The following is a 13,069-nucleotide window of genomic DNA, read 5'->3' as shown; positions in this document are numbered from 1 at the left end:
ACACGTGCTGGAGGTCTTAGAAGCACATGTGTTCCAAGTCTAGGGAATCACAAATGATGCCCGGGCAAGGCAGCCACCAGCTGGAGGGAAATGCACCCGAGCCTGTCCGGAAGGCAGCAGGGTTCCTGGGGTAGCTGCCCCAAACTAGGCCACTGCTGGTCAGGGCCACTCTAAAGGCAGTGGTCGGCCCCAACAGGGGGCTGCTTGTGTGTCCTGCATGAGGAAGTAAAGGCAGAACCAAGGGTCCCCACCAGCTCCACCAGCAGAAGGCACACGTCGGGGATGCTGCCTAGACCCCGGGGGCAGACGTGCTGGTGAGCGGGGAGGGGAGGGTGGGCTAAGCTGGCCTGTGAGAGGCCTGTTTCGCGTTTGCGTCTTGCTGAGGTCAAGCTCTGTGCACAGGGGCTCAGTCCCAGCTGCTCAGAGCAGAGGAGGCCTGAGGTGAGGCAAACCTGTCCCAGCAATAGTGGACCCCTGGCTGGGTGGGGTGAGGGCTCATTCTTGGCCTTGGCCAAGCGCAGCAGGAAGCCAGGACCTCGTCACTCTGTGGCTTTGGGTTCGGGCCCAGGCAACGAATCTGAGACTGAAGAGGCACCGGGGAGGGAAGGCAGGATGTGGGGTCGGCATCCCAAACCAAGCATCTCCTGAAACCCGAGAGGTGCGGGCTCTGAATAGAGTCCTTTATTTCCTTGAGTTTTTGGAGACTTAGTGACTGTGCTGGTCAGACCTGCAGACAAGGGGCAAAAACTGCAAACCCCTGTTGATTAGCCATCACTGCTCATAACTCTGAAAAACGTTCACATATTATTTTCATTAAAAATATCAGAAAAGATGGCTATCTCACTAACTTTGTGAAATATGCTGACTCATTATAATAACTAGATTATAATCGTAGTGAACATGTATTGAGCTTTTATTAGAGCATAAAGCCCACAAATGCAGATGCCACGTCTCTTTTTCACCCGCACATCCCTGGCCCCTGAAGCATGCCTGGCATGTAGTAGGTGCCCAATAAATGCTTGTTAAATTAAAGGAAAAAAATGGGCCAGCCTGTGTGCCAGGAGCTGGGATTCAGTGGAAGGAAGCCCAGACGAGCAGCCTCGTCTCTTTGGGTCTGTGACACCGTAGGCAGGAGATACTAGTGTTCCCAGCCATGTCTGGAGGCAAGGAGATGGATGAGGTGACCCTTGTGGTTGGGGCCTCTCACACTTTCCCCTCTGATTTCCAGGCCGCAGAGCTCTTCCTGACGCTGGTGTCTGAGCTCCGGGGTCTCTCTGCAGATGAGCTCATGGAACTCTGGGAACATTCTTTTTTCAGATGCCGAGACAACTGGTAAGGGCCTCTTCCCGAGTCGGGGGCTGGGCCAGGGGCTGCCTGGGGGTCCTGGTGGGCTGGGTAGTCTTGATGCTGTCCTAGGTCCCCACTGAGAGATGGATGGTGACATTTCAGCTCATCCCTGTGATACTGACTAGTCGTCCTTCAGTCTGGGGACGTCTGCCAAGAAGACGATTAAGAGGGGAGCTTGGAGGGTTCCCACGGGGCCTTCGGGAGACTGGAGGCTGCAGGGCCTGGCCGGATAAAGACAGGCATTGTTCCCTCCCCACACAGGGACCCTCTTGCTGAGAGCTGGAATTAGCATTCCAATGCGCCTTGGGTACCTTTCTCCTGGGGGTGGAGGGGTGCTGGGCAGGGCTGGGGTCCCAGCCTCAGAACCTGCTGATGTGAGGCCATCAAGGGGTGTAGAGAGACCCCCAAGCGTGGAGGGGACCCTCTGAGGACCTAACTCCATCGGCTGAGGGCTGTGCAGGGGAAAGCTTGCGGCTCCTTCCCCCTGAGATCCAGATTTCAGGCTTGTGAGCTTTAAAAAGGCTCTCAAAAAGATTTTGAGACCCGAAAAAATTTTATCGACTTGGAACTATGAAAGACCCCCATCCCCAAATGAACATTACCAAATGTCTAATTGAATGACCACCAAACTTAGTAGCTAATAATGCACAGATACCTTCCAAGCGTTTTATCTCTATTCACTCATTTAATCCTCACAATGACCCCATGAGGTAGGTGGTTTTATTATTCCTATGTTACAGCTGTGGAAGGAAACCAAGGCACAGAGCAGTTAGGAAACTTGCCCAAGGTTACACAGCAGAGTCGGCATTTTTGACCCAGGTGGTCTGTGCTGCTCCATCGAATTCTTATGGGCTTAAAGATAAATGATATTTGACTTGGGCACATTTTAATTATCTTTGGTGTAGGAAGGGGCCCCTGAGTCTTCCTGTGGAGTTGCCTGTTCCCCTCGTGACTCACCCTACTTGTCACTCGGTATTTTCCCACAAGCCCCTGTGTCTCACTTGTCTACCTAGATGTCGGGAATCAGGGAGAGGGGAGACCCTCCCCAACTCTAGAAGTTTTCAAGAGGACTGACACTCTTGAGAGATTTTTCTTGCCCTCACCTCCTCCTCCATTTCTGCCCAGAGGCTGGTTTTCCAAGGTCCAAATCTATAGGGAAAAGAGAGGAAACACAAGGGCAAGAGATGGGAAGGACAAGTGGGACATTCCTCAGATGAAGTGACCTGTGTTCCTGAGGGCTCACGCTCATCTTGGGGCTGGTCTGGTCATCAGCATTCCCATTTTATAGATGAGCAAATTGAGGCCAGAGACTATTTATGGGCAGATGGTGTGTGTGGAGCGGGGCAGTGGGGGTGCCTGGTCCTTTGTGGCCATGGAGGCCACTCATCAGGGTTGATGGGGTGGGGGTCCCAATCTACTCCGCCCCCCCTCCGTGTGCCCTGCTGCCTCGTGTGACCCCAGCTCTGGGAACCTCCCGTTTCTACTGTGACCTATGCACCCACCCCCGTTCAGTCATCATTTTCCTCTTTAGACCCATCATTATGCAAAGGTTGGAAACCTTTCTGGAACTTCTCAACCTTTCCGTAATCTTAAAAAAAAAAAAAAAAAAGGGAAAAGATCCTGATGTTGGGCTGAGAACATTAGAGGTTTAATGGGAGGCAACCTGCTAATTGTTGATTCCTGTTCTATGCAAGGGGTTCTCACCCTACGTGGTGACCATGGTCAGTTTCTGGAGAGCAGTGGGCAGGGACTCATGTTGCCCCAAACCGCTGTGTCTCCAGTGTGGGCAGAACTGCAAGGGTTTAGACTGGGCTGCTGGTGTCTCTGTGGCCCTAAGAGCACAGGCCCCGGCCAGGCTGCCTGGCTCCTAGGCCCGGCTCGGCCCCTTCCCGGGGGTGTGAGCGTGGACAGGTCCGTGCTGTACCTCTCCGAGCCTCCGATCGCTCCCGGATGACCTGAGGCTTCACAAGAGATGTCCTGGAAGGCTCCTGGGGTGTGTGGGTCGCCATTGTGATGTTCCCTGGGCCTCTCTCCATCTCAGGCAACCGCTGGTGGATGCCCTGCCCTCCTGTGGCACCAAGCCCTGCGTGAGCCTCATGGCGGAGCTCATTGTGTCCGGGGAGTTGGAGGCAGATGAGACAGAGGCGTGGCTCTGGTCGCTGGCCTTTGTCCCGCAGCCCACAGATGCCATGGTCCACGCGCTGCTGGTGAGCCTCTGCATACCACCCCGCCCCGTGTCATCCCTCCCCTGCTCCACTGCTGATTGGATGCAGTGGGGAGGGGTGGGGGACCTGCTGTCCTCCAGGCTTTGTGCCAGTGCCTCGTGGGACCAGTGGAGGCAGGTCAGAGAAATCTGGGTTTGAGTCTCAGCAGTGTCCCTCCCAGCTGTGTGATCCTAGGCAAATGACTTGACCTCTCTGAGCTTGTTTTCCAATCTGTACGATGGGGATGGAGCAGTACTTCCCTCTTGGGCTCTTGGTGAGGAATGAGATGCTGAATGTGAAGCAATTCTCCTGATGTCTGGCACAGAGTCCAAGCGCTTTAAATTAGAGCTGCTATTATTCTTGTAATCAAGCATATTTAATGAATCTTGAGAGTAGGAAAGCATGTGAAACTAGGCCAATGATTTCTGACAACACAAGGAGGTCTTATTTAACCCCCACCATGCCTCTATGAAGGAGGTGCTTTTATTACTCCCATTTTACAGATGAGGAAACTGAGGCCCAAGGAGGCTGGGTAGCTGGGTGATGCAGCTGCTGTGCCTTTCCCTTGGACCATGGGGGGTGTCCTCACTCAGCTGGTGGTGGGGTCACTTGTCAGTCCTCACCCTGCTGTCCCAGACTGGTAGTGGGCCAGGATTCAGAGGTCACCAGTGGGGAGTGGAAGGGGTGATGGGCCAGCCAGGGTCCCTGGACCCCTGTGCTGGCTGATGAGGGGGTCTCCAGCAGGATCTTTCAGTCCCTCATGCTGGAGGGGCTCTGGCCACTCTCCAGTTGGAGTGTAGGGAGCATTCACCCCTGGCCTGACCCCTGACCCACAACTCCAGAGTTTGCAGTGGGGCTGTTCCAGGCTGTGTGGTTGGCTCCATTCATTAGGGGATCGGGCACTGACTTGGAGCCAGGCTAGGGCCGGGCCCCAAGGGGCATCGCCCATAGCTCATGGCCTAGCAGGTGACACTCTGGCCACAGGGACATCAGCGCCATCCAGGGCCTGCGGGGGCTCAGCCAGTGCTGGGCAGGGTCAGGCTCCCTATTCCTTCTTTGTTTGTTCGGCATGAATGCAGTGGCCAAAAGCACAGACTCTGGTGCTTGATCCCCCTGCTTCAGGACCCAACCCTGTCCCTACCAGCACGACCTTGGGCAAGATGCTTCACTGTTCTGTGCCTCGGGTGCCCATCTGTGCGGTGGGGGTAACTCGTAGGGTGATGGTGCAGACTAATAGTTGTTATGACGTGGGCTAAGTGTTATGTACGCACTGGTGTCGCTGCTGTGGCCACTTGCCAGGGACACGCCGTGAGCAGAGCAGGCGGGTCCCTCGGCTCTCTCGGAGCCCAGGACCTTCTCTCACCTGCTTCTCGTAGGTTCTCGTCCTGCTAGACCAGATCTTGCACCTCTCTGGACTGTATTTGCTTGTTCTCTCATCCTGTCACAAGCTTGCACATGTGCTGTGCTGGGCATGTGCTGGGGATGCAGGCTTGCTTTGTGCAGCCTGAAGGGGGAGGATGAAGGGAGAGGGGAGTAAGAATAAGAGGGAGGGGGAGGAGGAGGAGGAGGGAGGGGGAGGGAGGAAAGCAAGAGATTATTTTAATACACTTTTTATTTTAGGATAATTTTAGATTTACAGAAAAGTTGCAAAGATAGTACAGAGAGTTCCTTTACACCCCTCCCCACTTCCCCCATTATTAACATCGTAAATCACCAGAAAGTGTTTGCCACAACTAAGAAACTGACCTTGCTACCTTACTGTTAACCAACTGCAGCTGTTCAGATCCTACTGCTTTTTCCACTAATGTCCTCTGTCTATTCCAGGGTCCCGCCCAGGGTCCCACATTGCAGTTAGGGGGGTGTGTTTTTACATTTTAAACTCTACATTCAGGAGACTGCACTGCTCTTAAGTATCTAGTTTGATGTTTTCACATCCGTGTTCACCTGTGTAACCACCCCTGGACAAGATATAGGACATTTCCAGCTCCCAGTCGGTGACCCCAAAGGTCATGGTGATTCTGAGTTTTCTGACCATCGCTAGGTTTTGCTTGCTTTTGACATTCACACCTGTGGGCTCGTGTGCATCTGGAGCTTGGCTTCTTTCTCCCACGTTCTCTGTGAGATTCTGTCCGTGCCGCGTGTGCATGCACACGTGCGTGTCGGGACTTTGCTCTGTTCTGTTGCTGGGCTGTATTAATGGTGTCTTTTGATGAGCAGAAGTCCTTCATTTTGGTGAAGTCCAGCTGGTCAGTCTTTTCCAGCTAGTGCTTCACCTCCCCAAGGTCATGGTGCTTCCTATGTTTTTTTTTTCCTACCAGCTTAATTGCTTGGCCTTTTGGGGAGGGCTGGTTTGGATATGAGGAACTGGATTTGGGACAAGATGAATGGGTGTTAAAGTCACATTGGAAAAGTGGTCATAGGCTTAGGGATGATTTTATCTTTCCATCTTTAAAAATTAAAAAAAGAAAGTTGAATATTTTAAGCAGAGTTTTAATTGAATTATTTTTTTAAAATACTGTTTTATTTATTATTTATTTATTTATTTTGGCTGCATTGGGTCTTAGTTGTGACATGCAAACTCTTAGTTGCTGCATGCATGCGGGATCTAGTTCCCCGACCAGGGATCGAACCCGGGCCCCCTGCATTGGGAGTGCGGAGTCTTACCCCCTGGATCATCAAGGAAGTCCCGAACCAAACCTTTTTAAGTCAGAGATTTTGGCATTAAGATCTGGTGTTCTGACTCTTGTGAAATTGAGGGAGGCTGGCAATTCTGGACAGACCCCCAGGGCAGCCATCAAACGAGCAGGGTCATTACTGTCTGGACCCTCTTGGAGCCCAGGCCTGACACTGGCCCAGCTGTCCTGGCCCTGTAGCTCCCAGCAAACCAAGTGGCTCCAGCTGTCCTGCCCTCCCCACAGGGCCCTCCCAGGCTTCTGGCTCCATCTTTGGCCCTGGGAGGGCCCAAGTCTTCCCTGCCTTCCCGCTGGCAGCCTTCCTGGGGCAGAGTGGGCAGAGGTGAAGGCCTCTGGCAGGCAGGAACCCTCATCCCGCGGGTCTGAGTGTCTTCTCTCTATCTTTTCATAACCCCTGCATCCCAGCCGAGCCCTGCTTTCCCTCCTCTGTGTTAAGAAAACAGAGTGTTTGTTTTCATTTGCCAAATCTGGAATAACATTGAACATACTTTTCCAAGCCACAGGTCCCCGTTCCTTCCACAAAGGAAACACACACACACACACCCGCCCCCTCAAGACTCACATACGTATACCCTGAAGATGGTTACATGGGAACATATGGGGACACACACCCACAGGAGGACACATATCCACACGTACCCACATATTGAGACATACACACCAAGACTCACACACATGTACCTGGACATGCAGATGTACTCACACAGACATGCCATACACACACACACACACCAGGACACAGACATGCCATACACACACACACACACCAGGACACTCACACACAGGGACAAGTAGGGACATTCACCCACACCTGGACATCCCCCCCGCCCCCGGATCAACTGGGACAAGTGTGCATTCACACACTGGGACTTGCATGTGTACATACGGGGACACACCCACATCAGTACATGTGCACACACACATCAGGGCACACTCGAATGAGTGCACACACACGCATTGGGACACGTGCCCTGGGATATGCATGTACACTGAGACACATGCACACCTACCCAGGAATGCACACACCCACAAACACTGAGATTCTAAAACACACACACACTGAGATGCACGCACACAGATACCCTTGCATGGACACACAGACCTGGTTAAGACCATGAACCCAAGGGAAGAACAGCTGGTGCAGAGGCTGTATGTCCCTCAGGCTGCCTGGCGGTCCCTGCTCTGGGCTGTAGGAATAATAGAGGCCACTGCCTGATGCCCAGTGCCCGGGTCTGGTTTTCACAGATGAGCCCAGAATATGTATTTTGAGAAACAGTGAGTGTAGGGGGAGCGCCCAGCCTGGGAACCAGACCCTACAGGGTCAAGTTTGGCTCTACCACTTTCTGGCTGGGTGACCTTAGGCAAGTTACTTAACCGCTCTGTGTCTCAGTCTCTAAGCAGGTGACATGTGTGCCCTGTTAACAGCAGAGCCTGACACATAGGGAGTGCCGTGTGTTTATTAAATAAAATACGTCTTTCTTGTTTTTCCTCCGAGAGGCCTAGAACCAGCGCTCCCCTCTTCTGAGCCCCCCGCCCCCCAACTTTTGTCTTCCTCTCAGCTGAAAGCTTCAGTGCCCTGGGGTAAGGGTGGCTGAGCGTCTGGGGGACCTCTGCTGAGCAGCTGGAATGACCCTCCTCCGACTCAGCCTGGGCTGAGTCCCTGCCACTGCGAGGCCCCCGGAAGAAAGGGGCCTGTTTGAGCTGGGTGGGTTGGGCAGTCTGACCCCCAAAGGAGGGCTGGGTCTCCTCCTGCTCCTCAGGGAACCAGACCGAAGGACCCCAACATGTGCTGTGGGAGAGTCTTGATTTTCAGGTAGTTTTCGAGCTGGTTGATAAACATAGCCATTATTAAAAATTAAATGATCTAAGCTTGCAGTTAGAGATGTCATATTAAAATAAAGGTAAGAGATGGATAATTTCTTTTTTTTTTTAAATTTATTTATTTATTATTTATATTTGGTTGCATTGGGTCTCTGTTGCGGTGAGCGGGCCTCCGATTGCGGTGGCTTCTCTCGTTGTGGAGCAGGTGCTCTAGGCGGGCGGGCTCAGTAGTTGTGGCACCCGGGCTCAGCAGTTGTGGCTCGCAGGCTCTAGAGCGCAGGCTCAGCAGCTGTGGCGCACGGGCCTAGCTGCTCCGCAGCATGTGGGATCTTCCCAGACCAGAGCTTGAACCCGTGTCCCCTGCATTGGTAGGGGGGCTCTTAACCACTGCGCCACAAGGGAAGCCCCGAGAGATGGATAATTTCTAATGCTCTTACTATGCGGTCCCGTGTCCACACCCTCAGGCTTATTTGCATTGCTTGTGTCGTGTGTGGACCAGTCATAGGAGGTGTGCCTGCTGCTGACTCCCCATCTCTTCCCAGATCCCTTGTAGTGACTCAGCTCAAATCGGCCAGGGTGGGAGCATTTACACCATGGAAATTGGCAAGCACTATATACAAGGGACTTTCTTATTTCCTGGGTCTGTGTTCCAAACTCAGCTTCAGCTGCTCACCACTAAAAAGCCAATAATTCGAGAGGCAAGTGTCAGTAGAAAGGAAAGTTGCTCTAATCAGAAAAGCCGGCAGTCTGGGGAGAAGGTGGACTTGTGTGCTGAGACCAGCTCTGAAGATTCTGCTCAGCCATGACAGTTTTTTTTTTAAATTTTTATTTATTTAATTATTTATTTTTGGGGCTGTGTTGGGTCTTCGTTTCTGTGCGAGGGCTTCCTCTAGCTGTGGCAAGCGGGGACCACTCTTCATCGCGGTGCGCGGGCCTCTCACTGTCGCGGCCTCTCTCGTTGCGGAGCACAGGCTCCAGACGCGCAGGCTCAGCAGTTGTGGCTCACGGGCCTAGTTGCTCCACGGCATGTGGGATCTTCCCAGACCAGGACTCGAACCCATGTCCCCTGCATTAGCAGGCAGATTCTCAACCACTGCGCCACCAGGGAAGCCCGCCATGACAGTTTTTAAAGGAAAACACGGGGGGAGAATCTCAGTGAATCACTGGGGCAGGAGGTTGGGTTCTGCATTGTTCTCTGCATGCAGACTGGCTGACTCTCTCTTCAGATGTTATCTTGCCCGCGTGATCTGCCTGCAGGATTCCTTAGGGGGCTATTGGGGGTAAAGAGCTAGTCATTCTTTATTCTTACTTACTTTCTTCTTTCTTCTTACTTCTTTTTATCTAGGAAAAGAATCAACAGGTTAGGCAAGGCATGGTGTGCATTCAGAAAAGCATAGGTCAGGAGGAGTTCGTTTTAACTGCTTAGTGATCTAATTCCTATAATTAGGCTTTTAGGGTTAGAGGGGGGACAGAAATGGGTGAACAGGAAAGGGGCAAAAGAGCTGCTTTCATCAGTAGGTGGGCTGGGCAGTTGCTAGCCATTTACCCTAATGCTACTGGCCGTGCCTTTCCATTTGGGTTCTTTTGCACCCAGAGCCACCTCTGTTAAAGACAGTCTCCACTCAGAGCACATCCTTTCCTCTTTCCACCTTTTTGCCCAACTTCCTATCAAGACCCTGGGAGAAGAGCAAAGCCAATGCTGGGTGCCCTCAAGCCCCCATCAGGTCCAGGACAGCATGGTCCCACTCGCCCCAGCTGACAGGCAGGAGGTACAGTGGCCTGGGAGCTCTCTCAGCCCTTGCCAGCTCACCCCTCTCACTCCCAGAACTGGGGGCGGGTGATGCTATTTGGAGAAAACCAGCCTTGGGCGGCAGGACACAGCTTGTCTGGTTTCTGTCTCCCCTGCTGTAGACAGGGCACTGTGACCACTACTTGGGGATCATGTGGTCCCAGAAGAGATGGTTGGTCTCTCGTGCAGCTTCACAGAAGGGCACAAAAAGCTGGCTTACTTGTTTTGCCCATTGATCACAGAGAGAGAACTTTGGTTTTATTTCTTACACGTTTCATGTATCTTGGGAGGTGGCAGAGCCGTGCCACCACCCGGCGTGGGCCCTGACACTTTGTCGGAGATTCTTCACCATATTCTGCCCAGAAAAACCTCACCACCCCCACCCTGCTCCCCCAAACTGGTGATTTAGCCCAGGGTTTCTCAACCCTGGCACTGTTGACATTTGGGGCTGGATTCTTTGTTGTGGGGCTGTCCGGTGTCTTGGAGGATGTTTAGCAGCATCCCTGGTCTCTGCCCACTAGATGCCAGCAGCACTGTCCCCCATTTGTGACAACATCCCGTCTCTAGACATTGCCAAATGTCCCCTGTCCCCACACCCTGAGGTGTGGTTCTCCATCCTCGATGCGCATAAAGGGTCATCTGGGGTGTTTTAAGAAATGCTCCATGCAGGTCCCACCATGGACAATTTATTCAGACCCTCAGGGGTGGGGGGCCGGGGCCTCTGTATTTTTAGGAAGCACCCTAGATCTGCACATGGCGAGACCTGGGAAGGACCACTTACCAGGCTTCTCGGCTGGGGTCGGGCGGCCGGTTTCTGTCCCCAGCCACTGCTGCAGACCCCGGAGGCCAGCCCCAGCGCCTTCCTGGGCATCTCAGCTCTGGTGCATAACCTCTGTGTGTCTCTGGACGGGCCCTGCGGGCAACTGCCTGGTGTTGGCTCCCTCATGAGGATCCTGGAAGACGCCTTGGGTGCCAACTGCACCTTCCAGGAGCCCTCGGATGCTGATCAGGTGAGGACAGCCCCATCCTGGGCACGGCCCCTTGATGGGGTCCCTGTCAAGTGGGCGAGCTGTAGGCTGAATGGGTGGGCTGGGCGCACCCATCAGGCCTCAAGGCCCCACCACCATCTTGTTTCAGCTCCAGCTCGTGCTGAAGGCCATTGGCAATGCCGGCCTGGCGGCCGTAGCTCTCACCCCCAAGCTGAGCACTTGTGCGTCCCTGAGGAGCTGCCCCCCTGAGATCCGGCTGGGGGCCATCCAGGCCTTCCGGAGGGTTCCCTGCTCTGCAGACGTGAGCTTCTGCGTGTTATTTCATTGTGGTTGGCATGGGGCAGTGGTGGGTCTCAAACCACTGTTAATTCACTTCTTTATTTGCTCATTCATTCATCACATTTACCGAGCACCTGCTATATGCTGGGCACTGTGGTAGGTACTTGCGTGAACAGGGGTCCAGGTCTCTGTTCTCATAGAGCCTGTGTCTATGTGGGAGGCAAATATTTATCAAATAAATATACAAATAAGTATATGATTACAAACAAACTATATATAAGCCACCTGTGCTGCAAACGCTCTGGTTCAGGGGTCGGCAAGCCATGGTCCATGGTCTACATCCAGCTTGCTGCCTGATCTTGTATGTAAAGTTTTGTTGGAACACAGTTGTGCCTGTTCATTTATGTGTGGTCTGGGCTGCTTTTTTGCTACGACTGCAGAGTTGAGTAGCTTGCAAGAGAGACTGCATGGCCTGCAAAGGCAAAAAAAAATTGACTATCTTTCCCTTTACAGGAAAAGTTTGCTGACCCCTGTACTAGTGGGTCCTGTCTCACTTAGAGTCAAAGCCAGAGTCCTTATAATGACTTATCAGGACCTGTGGTCTGACCACTGACCCACTAGCACCTCTTGGCTTCACCTCCTACTTCCCTCGCCACGCCCCCACTCCTCACCAGCCACGCTGGTCTCCCTGTTGTTCTTCAAGCCTGCAGGGCTTACTTCTGTCTCAGGCCATTTGCACATGCTGTTCTCCCTTCCTGGAATTCCTTTCCCCTGTATATCCCCAGGCTTTACTCCTTTACCTCTGGAAGGCCTTTACTTAGAAATCACTTTGCTGTCAGTCTTCCTTGGCCATTTCACCTGAAATTGACCTTTTCAAGCCCCGCATGCCTCCTGCTTCCCCATTTTATTTTTCCCTCTTTAGCAGTTATTATCACCTAACATATTATATATTTCACATATTAACCTTGTTTACTGTCTGTCTCTCTGCACTAAAATGTAAGCTTCAGGTGGACAAAAGCTGGATTTGTCTTGCTCATAATTGTCACCCAGCACCTCGCACCTTGCCAGGCACATAATAGGTGCTCACTAAATATTGCTGCATGAGTGGATGGGTAAATGGCTGTGCTATGAAGGAAACCAACAGGTGCTGGGGCAGAGAATCACGGGGTAGGGGAGGTGGCTTGCTTAGGAAGGGGGGTCGGGAATACCTCCTGTGTGTCAGTCGCTGTGCTGTGCTGTTTTTGTAAATGAAGTTTTCTTGGAATGCAGCCACGCCCACTTGTTTATCCGTTGTTACTTGTGGAAATTGATGAGGCTCTGGCTGGCCTGTGGGAGGATGGGGATTAGCAGTGACTGGGGAACCTACCACCTCCCACAACCGGGCCACAGGTGAGAGTGTCTGGAGCAGCTCTGGAGACATCGGGAGAGCTGGGGCAGGGCATTGGGGCCACCTGCTGGAGCCAGTGCAGATGAGGGGACATCGTGCTCCTGGGTGGAGGTGGGTGGTCCCTGAGTGATGACTTTCCCCCTGCCCGAGGCAGCGATCCGTGCTCTCCAGCCTGTACCAAAGCCCCGAGGAGGATGCTGAGATCCGCATCAATGCCTATCTGGCACTGATGAGGTGCCCGGGCGAGGAAGTGTTTGCCCAGGTGCGACGCACCCAGGCAGGAGAGCCGTCCACCCAGGGTGAGCAGCTGCAGGTCGGGATTGGGGGGCTGGGGCTGGCCTGGTGCCACCTGGTGGGCGCAGGGGTTCAGGAGCACGCTCACGCTCCATCCGTCAGGTGTTCTGTCCCCTTCCCGTTCCCCTTCTCTTAGCACACTGGACAAGTGGCCTTGCATGCTCCCCTCACCCACATGGCAATTGAACAACCTTGGAGAAGTTGGTTCTCTCTGGTCCTCAGTTTCCTCATCTGTAAAATGGGGTGGAAGTCGCTGAGTTCCCTTC

At 53.1% G+C, this 13,069-nt stretch overlaps 1 protein-coding gene across 1 annotated transcript in view; it reads left to right on the top strand.

Moving 5' to 3' along the window:
• Nucleotides 1-13,069, top strand: part of LOC133104210 (uncharacterized) — a 173,102-nt gene that overhangs the window by 41,021 nt on the left and 119,012 nt on the right. The window contains exons 10-14 of the mRNA XM_061209857.1: nt 1,229-1,332; nt 3,389-3,554; nt 10,679-10,864; nt 10,992-11,144; nt 12,664-12,808. Coding sequence (XP_061065840.1) covers nt 1,229-1,332; nt 3,389-3,554; nt 10,679-10,864; nt 10,992-11,144; nt 12,664-12,808 — 754 coding nt within the window. The remainder of the gene's footprint in view (nt 1-1,228; nt 1,333-3,388; nt 3,555-10,678; nt 10,865-10,991; nt 11,145-12,663; nt 12,809-13,069) is intronic.

Source organism: Eubalaena glacialis, chromosome 13 (assembly GCF_028564815.1).
Source record: "Eubalaena glacialis isolate mEubGla1 chromosome 13, mEubGla1.1.hap2.+ XY, whole genome shotgun sequence".
Taxonomy (NCBI): Eukaryota; Metazoa; Chordata; class Mammalia; order Artiodactyla; family Balaenidae; genus Eubalaena; species Eubalaena glacialis.
Note: the sequence above shows the minus strand (reverse complement) of the source record. Positions and strands in the feature narration are given on the sequence as shown.